This window comes from Astyanax mexicanus, chromosome 5, assembly GCF_023375975.1.
Source record: "Astyanax mexicanus isolate ESR-SI-001 chromosome 5, AstMex3_surface, whole genome shotgun sequence".
Taxonomy (NCBI): Eukaryota; Metazoa; Chordata; class Actinopteri; order Characiformes; family Acestrorhamphidae; genus Astyanax; species Astyanax mexicanus.
In genome coordinates, this window is record NC_064412.1 from 31,387,107 (window position 1) to 31,396,146 (window position 9,040).

The 9,040-nt window shown below is 39.3% G+C and overlaps 1 protein-coding gene across 2 annotated transcripts; it reads left to right on the plus strand.

Annotated features, from left to right (window-relative positions):
* The first annotated feature begins 997 nt into the window (after positions 1-997).
* LOC103032771 (uncharacterized) lies at positions 998-7,623 on the plus strand. Of its 2 annotated transcripts, none has more exons than XM_015600750.3 (9): positions 998-1,193; positions 2,391-2,573; positions 2,685-2,777; positions 3,629-3,751; positions 4,424-4,612; positions 4,770-4,886; positions 5,991-6,030; positions 6,133-6,181; positions 6,803-7,623. In XM_015600750.3, exons 1-9 carry the CDS (start codon positions 1,164-1,166, stop codon positions 7,536-7,538), a joined length of 1,560 nt encoding a protein of 519 aa, XP_015456236.3. In that variant the 5' UTR covers positions 998-1,163; the 3' UTR covers positions 7,539-7,623. The 2 variants fall into 2 exon arrangements, with proteins under 2 accessions (XP_015456236.3, XP_015456237.3); XM_015600751.3 differs by having other exon boundaries at positions 999-1,193; positions 2,688-2,777.
* Positions 7,624-9,040: the final 1,417 nt, after the last annotated feature.

Sequence of the window (9,040 nt, forward strand, 5' to 3'; positions counted from 1 at the left end):
GTATTGTTGTGTTATCTAAGCAAGTACAGTACATACCACTTTCATGACCACACCTCTAGCAATTTTCACATTACTTTGTGTCATAATGTACACTCATTTTAGGATACTTTCATTTGTAGCTTGTTTATTGTGTGTAATTGTAATGCTTTCTATCAGGAGTTTTTTTAAGTTTATTTTAAAGGGGTGTACTCAAGTGAGCACCAAACATAATTAGGGTGAGAGGCAGATGTGAAACTAAAAGCACTTGCATCTTGATTGTCTAAATTTCTGATCAATCAGCAAATACCTGCCTATTATTACTTCATGCACTTTGGGGATTGCAGTGTAAAGCTAATATAACTAAATGAAAAACAGTACCACAAAAAAAACTCACTTAAGCCCTATCCAGGCAAGGGAAAGAAAAATATTTTACACTTCTACTCAGTGATTAAACTACAAAAAAAAACTACACCTGGACTACAATTGAAATGTTTTAAGGATTTATTGGTCACATGACATCGCTTTCAGTAGCTCCTCCATTTCCACTCCTGTTGTGTGTATGTGGATCTCCATGGAAACATGCACCCAAAGTGAATTTATGGTGTCAAGCAGTGGACAAATAGCTATTTTATTATAACAGTAGGTAATTCAGCCTGTAAGTTTCTCAGAAGATGTCTGAGAAAAACGCATGCATGGTTGTTTTGGATGAGAATAAAATCACAGAGGACCCCCCCATAAAAAAGAAAATTACCCCAGGACCCCCTAAAAAAAACTAATTCTGTCCTGATTTTTGTGAGGGTTTTAGTCTAATGTTAAGCTGAGCTATAGTGTACACTTCTCATACGCAGACCTTACTGATAGTATCTTAGCACTATTAATGGAAAAAATGGCTTTTGTCACAACAACAATCTTGCCTAAAGATTTTCTCTTGACAGTTTTGAGACACTAAACTTGACTGACTGGTCCCTGCTGGGTGTTAAACTATTATATCTGCAGGCTGTGTTCGTCAAAGGCAGTGGCGGTCAAAAGCTCTGTAGCCTGCTGGACAGGTTCTGTTTGCCGTCACATGCCTAGAAGGGAGCTACTGAATGTGAAGCTGTATAATTAGCAGTGAAGCCAAAAACTGGACTTGTGTGGAATATGGACGCATAGTGGAAAGAAAGGAATTGGCTTTAGGTCAGTGGATGGACAGACAGACAGGAGGAATGTCACTCGTGAGTCATTTGCTTTGCCTTGCTTTTGTGATCTGCATTGTGTAGATGTTTTATTGTTTTCTGGTTAAAAAGGTGAACATTTTAATCTTGATCGCAGCTCTTCTCACACGCTTCTTGCAAGAAAGGCATGGTTTTGTGTACACTTATAAAGCATCTTTAGTAATCAGGACCCCACAAGACCACCACAGAGTAGATAATATTTAGGCGGAGGGAATTTCTCAGCACTGCAGTGGCACTACGGCATGGTGGTGGTGTGTTTTAGTAGCGTGTTTTGCTTCTGGAGTTTTAAAACACTATTCACTCACTATTTACTCAATTATAGACACTCCTACCTAGATGCTCCACCTTGTAAGGTCAGAGACAGAAGCTCATCTGTTGCTGCTCAGTTTGTTAGTTGTCTTTTATTAGTCCAGCAGTGACACAGTATGGTGTTTAAAAACTCCAGCAGCACTGCTGTGTCTGGTCCACTCTTGCATGGACAACATACAGCTCTGGAAATAATGAAGAGACCACTTCAGTTTCTGAATCAGTTTCTCTGATTTTGCTTTTTATAGGTATATGTTTGAGTAAAATGAACACTGGACAACATTTCTCCCAAATTCCAAATAAAAATATTGTCATTTAGAGCATTTATTTGCAGAAATTGAGAAATGGCTGAAATAACAAAGAGAAAATACAGAGCTTTTAGACCTCAAATAATGCAAAGAAAACAAGTTCATATTCATACAGTTTTAAGAGTTTAGAAAAATTATATTTGGTGGAATAACCCTGTTTTTTAATCACAGTTTTCCTCCACCAGTCTTACACACTGCTTTTGGATAACTTTATGCCACTCCTGTTGCAAAAATTCAAGCAGTTTAGCTTGGTTTGATGGCTTGTGACATTGATTCCTCTTGATTGTATTCCAGAGCTTTTAATTTGGTAAAATCAGAGAAACTCGTAATTTTTAAGTGGTCTCTTATTTTTTCCAGAGCTGTACAGCACCACTCTAGTGGTCTTGTGCAGACCTGACCTTTGGAAAAACAATGGAAAAGAAGGAAAAAAAGAGTTCTGTAATTATAGAGCTGCATAATTTCCTATATGTTCAGTGGAGCTTAAAAAAGTTGGTGGTCATAATATTAGGTTTGGCTGGTGTATTTTGTTGTTGCACATCTGAATACTTTTAGCCATTAAACTGAAATATTAACATGTTTTCAGGAAGAAAACTCCAAACCCAAACGTCCAGCTCGCCCCCCAGCACAGATCTTATTCACGATTCAGCCCTGTCGGCCTGCACCCCCACCTCCTACAGCACTGCATATCAAAACGTCCAGCCCACCGCTGGAGCAACCAGTTACCCCAGCATATATAAGGGTCCTTTCTGAGGAGACCCCTGCTAAGGTACAGAGGTGTCTTTAGTACCTCATAGTGTGTGACTGCAGTGGTTGTTCACATGGACTTAACTGACATGCTCCACTGAGTTTGTATTGCCTGTTAATGTTCTTTTCTCAGCAGACTGGAACTCCTGCCAGGCCTGCACCTCCAGTACCAAGAAGACCCGTACTTTCCAGAACTGAGCGCTGTTATCAGAGTATAGAGGCAGAGGTGTGTTTTTAAAAATTCATTTTTTAAAGTTTGTCTTTTAATTGAAATTGATCTTTACAAAAAATAAATATTTAAACATATTATTGCCACTTCGAAATTCAAATAAAATGTGACAGTATGAAAAAAAAGAAAAAGAAAAAAAAGGTTCAGGTCTGGAGATTGACTCTCAGCTTATTAGAATGTCAGTCAGCAACTGCAGAATGACATTAAGTGACCTACAAAAAGAATGGCAAATGGAAGCTAGGGTGAAGAGCACAGAAAAAACAGTTGAAATTGAAACAGGCTCCTTGAGGCAGGTTTAAGTTCTATAAAGCTAGAAAAAAAGCCCTTCATCTCCAAACTGTGTCAAGAAACAGCATCAAGAAACTTCTCTGGGAAAGAGCATTACACGGTGAAAATGTCTATTGTGCTTAAACAAACCAGTATTCCATATATTTAATGGAAAAAACAAACATTGTAACCCCTGAACCAAAGATAAAAAGGACCATCCAGACTTTTAACAACGACTCCAAAAGCGAAGGTCTGTTATGGTATGGCATTGTGTCAGTACACTCCTGGTCTGGCAGGATTATGGCTGAAATGTACATTTCGAGCTGAGAGCAACAAATGCTGCCTTCAAGACAACATCTTCGTTGGGATGTTCATGCATTTTTCAACAGGACAATACAAGGGCACAAGCTAATCTGTGAATGAAATCTGTTATATGTCACAAAGAATTTGAAAGTGTGTGTAAGGGTTGTATTCTGGAGAATGAAGCATAACAGCAGTGAAAGAACATAAAACATACAGGACAATTACATCTCAAATTATTTGTAAAAAAAAATTAGTCTATGTTTTTTATTTCTCTATAGAGTTTAAATGGGAGTGAAAAGCCAGCAGTCACAAGAAATGCAGGTCTCTCTTGGAATGAAGTGAACGCTAATGCTACAGAAAACATTCCAATATACGAAGATGTTCTTCCCAATGAGAATGAGGTAAAAGTAAGCTGGTTAAGTTTCACTAACTTGTTTGATTGATAGGCTCAGTGTAATAACTGTAAAGGGGTCCTTGTAGACTTCTAATTATATCTCTTTTTAACCTCAAAAGTAAAATCTGTGTTTTTCATTTTGAGGTCAAATAACAGGGTGGTAAATAGGCTTTTAAACCTACCTCTGAATATATACCCAAAACAGAGAACCAGGGCAACTGAGGAGTGGCTCCGTAAGAAGCATTTCAAGGTCCTGGTGTTTCCTAGCCAGTCTTCAGACATGAACCCAATAGAAAATCTTTGGAGGGAGCTGAAACTCAGTGTTGCCCAGGGATAGCCCTGAAACTTAAAAGATCTGAAAAAGATCAGTATGGAGGAGTGGGACAAAACTAGATCAAGAACTACAGGAAATGTTGGACCTCTGTAGTTGCAAAAAAAGGTTTCTGTATCAAATATTGAGTTTTGTTTTTCTATTGTATTAAATACTTATTTCATGCAATAAAGTGCAAATTAATTTAAAAAATATACAGTGTAATTTTTGGATCTTTTCAGATTGTCTCATAGTTGAAGTGTACCTACCACAAAAATTACAGACCTCTCCATTATTTGTAGGTGGGACAAATCACAGTGTACCAAATACTTATTTTCCCCACATTATTAACTATTTTACCATCCACAGGATGGTACCTCAACACCAGACCCTCTTCCTGCTCCTCCACGTCCTCCCACTCGTCCTCATCCCCTTACTCCGCCTCGTCCACCAGTGACTAAACCAAGAAGACCCTTCCTGTCCCAGTCCGTCACAGAGGAGCCTGTTGAGCACCTGTATGAATATATAGCAGATGTAATTCCAGACTCTGTGCTTGAGGTAAAGAGAACACACTCTGTACTATAATGAGGTATATTGTCATTTTCATTATGTATTAAAGCTGTTTAAGATTCTGCATAGAATAAGAGGTCGATGATATTGTTAGAAATACGTATATGTATGCAAATGTATATTCTTAATTGATTTACCCCTGCAGGACGAATGTGATAATGGAGAGAGAGATGTTTGCTCAGTCGACAGGAAGCCTGGCACCCCTCACCCACTGCGCTCATGGAGTGAGCAGTCAAGTGTGGATGGAGACAGCAGTGCAAAGGTGAAGTAGATCAGTATCTGGTGATGATGTTAGAGATGTTCTCTCTGATAATTCTGCTGTTTTTGTCTGGAGGTGCACTCATCATTTAGAAGCAAAAGACTTTCATGTAACAGATCCTGAGAGATAAGAGCTCTTACCGTATTTTTCACACTATAAAGCGCATTGGATTATAAGGCAATTATCAATAAATGTCAATTTCCCCTCTGGGATCATTAAAGTATCTATCTATCTATCTATCTATCTATCTATCTATCTATCTATCTATCTATCTATCTATCTATCTATCTATCTATCTATCTATCTATCTATCTATCTATCTATCTATCTATCTATCTATCTATCTATCTATCTATCTATCTATCTATAAATAAAAGTCTATTTTCTGGTCTGTTTTCATACATATAAAGTGCACCAGATTATGAGGTGCAATTTATGCAACATTTGTAACTAGTAACTAGTAGTAGGAACATGGGTGTCGCCATGTTTTCCTTCTAAATTTAGTAGGTCTCGCCTGTTAAGCTAAGCTAAGCTAAGTAAATAAAACTGTAATTGTCAAAAGAAAAAACATTTCAGACTAGTCAGACAAGTCAGATAAGTGCTGAATGTAAATCTACACAGATTTCTCTTCTGAAAACTGTTTATTTGTGTGAGTAAAGTGCAATATTTACATATTTTCACTAAAGCTGGAGCATTAGCATTAGAGGCTAACCGCTAAAGTCACCCGACAGTGTTACACTGAGGAACCTTGAGTGTTCCCATAAACCAGGGTGATATTAGCTAGTGCTTCGTCCCACATAGCTTGTTTTAACACGGTAAACACGCAAGCTACAGTCCGATATACTTGCCTTTGAACAGCAAAAGAGCTAATGCTGTGGTTAGTGGCTAATGCTAATGCTGCTCCAGCAGTGCTATCCAGGGTTAGAACTTATTAAATAATGAAAAAACACTGAATTTAAAGTGTGTCCAAACATTTGCGTGATCGTGTACATGTGTGTTTTTAAACTGGATTAGATTGCAAAAACCACAGATTTGAGTTATTTCCGTGCTGTATGATGAAGGCTAGTTCAGATGAAGATTTAAAAGCAGTATGATTTTCTTCTTCAGGAGCTGGACATTCTGTTAGAATGGTGGAGAAGTGTGGAAGGTGAGTAAATCCCAAAAGTTTAATAAATACTGATAATGCCATAATACATTTTAAACATGGTTTTTGATCTGAACAATTTCTCAATGCTGTCTTAACTCTTAGGGTGGGAGACACTGACTGTGGGTCATCATGGACAGGAATCTGAATCAAAGTACACTCTCAATCTCTCTCTTTCTCTGTATATGTGTGTAAATGTGTATATTTGTATGTTGTCTTTATTCAGTGAAAAACATGTATTCCCAAAAACAGCAGTAATCGGCCATTTAATCAGGCATTTAAATAACTTTTTAAAAGGTAACACCCACCAAAAGCCCAAACACCCCCCCCCCCCCGCTTCTCAGGCAGCAGCAGCCTGTCACTGACACAGACACAGAGACAACGCTGTGTATCTACTTCTTGCGTTAAGAATCAAAACATTGCAACATGACGTGTTTGATTTAATTCCCTTAAGTGATATTGCACATCACGATGTGACTATTGCACACATCGCGATGACAGTGCTTAAACAATGTATCGTGCAGCCCTATTGTCCATCCAAACAGAACAGCGACGCTGTTACAAATCACATCCACAATGATTTGAGGAGGGCCCATAGCAAATCAAACACAGCTCAGTTTAGCCCCCTTTAGCTTCGATGATACATGACGAAAGTCATGGGACACAATACTAGTCCCATGGTCCATTACATTCGACATTTCAGTGTATGCACAGCATCTATCTTTAAACGTTAGTTAACAGTCTGGTTTTGCTTGTGTATTTGTATTTCTAACAGGATGCTAATGCTAGTGGTTCATAGAGTGAAGATGGCGATGCGTCTGTTCCAGCTTCTCGTGTTTCAACGTGGTAGAATATTGCTGAATCACATCACTGAGCTTCACTGCACCGCAGACAGTGTGAGCAGAGTGGGTAAGAACACACGGATCGCAGGAATCACCGGGGGTACCACCGGGGCGGTGGGGGCGGCAGCAGTGGTGGCAGGTCTGGCTCTTGCGCCCTTCACTTTTGGGGCTTCTATGGTAGCAGCTGGAATCGGCGTGGGGGTCGCGGCTGCTGGAGGAGTGACCGGCGCTTCAGCCGCCATCACCAACAAAGTAAAGAGCAGCCAGGTGAGGAGCAAGTTGGAGAGAATCCTTAGGAACTGCAGGATCCACTTGGAGAACATCGTAGCGTGCCTGGAGTTTGTCGAGGTGGGGATGGAGCAACTCAGGCATCGCAATTACTCCAAGCTTAAGCATTTGGACTCTTGTGCTTTGAAAATAATAAAAATGGCCCAGGAGATTGACAGCTTTTATTCCACAGATGCCATTAGCAGGTGTTCTTGCATCCTGCAGGGATTTGCATCTGGGCTGGATTCCTACTTCACTGAAGAAGACCAACTAAAACTGAAGAGAGATTCTGAAAATCAGTTTGCAGAAAAAATCCGAGAGGTGGCCGACAAGCTTAAAGAGAGCATGGATGAACTCATACTGGTTAAAAATCAGTTTCGCTCAATAGTCGATAGTGTCTGATAATGTCTGATTAAATTGCTTTATTTTAAAAATACATGTAATGTCTACTATTTTAATAAATAAATCTAATATATTATTAATGTCACATTAATTGATCCAGAATGTGGATTTACAAGAGAATAAAAAAAAACCTTCCATGGAACTTTCAGCGAAACACTGACGAAGGAAGGTGCCTGCCTGATGACCCCTGAGAAGAGCTTGCACTGAAGTTTGTGTTAGAGTTTGGATGAAGGGGATTGGTGTGGTCCTGCTCTTGTAATAATTTGTCTCATGAGTTTTTGTAGACGTCTGAGTACTTGGCAGTTGAGGCACGGACCATGAACATAGTTCGCTATGCTTCTGGATTCTTGTCGAGCCAGTATCAGATGGTAGTGGTTGCTGTGTTCTGCTCACGCAACTTAAAATGTGATTTATTGTGTGTGATTGTGCTTAGGTAAGTGTGTTGTTGCCATAGTTAAAGGAAGTGAGCTTAGATTAAGGAGGGATTCTGTTTGTTCATAGGTTATTTTTTGGTAGGTCTGTTACTTGGCAGTTGAGGCAATGGACCATGAACATAGTGTTAGGCTGTGCTTCTGGATTCTTGTCGAGCCAGTATCAGATTGTGGTGGTTTTGCTATTGTTGTTAGTTGAGTGAGTAGTAGTTCCTGGCTGAGCCCTATGCATAACCCCAGCTGTTAGGGGCAGGATTTGTCAATTTCCTGTATTATATTACATATCACTGTACAAATCAATGTACAAAAATGTCTTTAAATTGTTTATTTCATATTTTTAGAACTTTCTATTGCTCCATTAATCATAAAATATTGACACATTGTATAAAACAACTGACTCAAATTCACATTATGTAAAATGAAAAAAGACAAAAGACATGGCACTGAAAATGTAAATACACATTCCAGTCACAATATTATGACCACCTCCCTGTTTTCACACTCATTGCCCATCTTATCAGCTTCACTGAGCACAAAGGTGCACTTTGTAGTTCTGCAGTATAATTACAGTTTGTAGTCCTTCTGTTTCTCTGCATACTTTATTATTTTCCTCCTTTCACGCTGTTCTACAGTAGTCAGAACCCCATAGGCTCACCACAGATATATGATTTGGGTGGTGAGTCATTCTTAGCACTACAGTGACACAGTGAGTGAGTGACTGCAGTGGTGGTACTGGCTAGTGTACACTGTGTGTATTCGGGTAGATCAGACACAGTAAAGCTGCTGGAGTTTTTAAACACTGTGTTCACACACTGTGCTCCACTCTGTTATTGACAGTCCTACATAGCTGCTCCACCTTGTAGATGTAAAGTCAGAGGCAGAAGCATATCTGCTCATCTGCTGCACAGTTTTTTTTAATCATTCTATCGTCCTACATCAGTGGTCAGAGCTGCCCGCAGGACACTGCTTTCTGCTTGGTAGTCTTTTCCTAGTCCAAACCAAAATGCTCCTTTGTGCCTAGAGCTGTATCAATGGGTGTATCAATGTATCAATGTATCAATCAATCAGGTT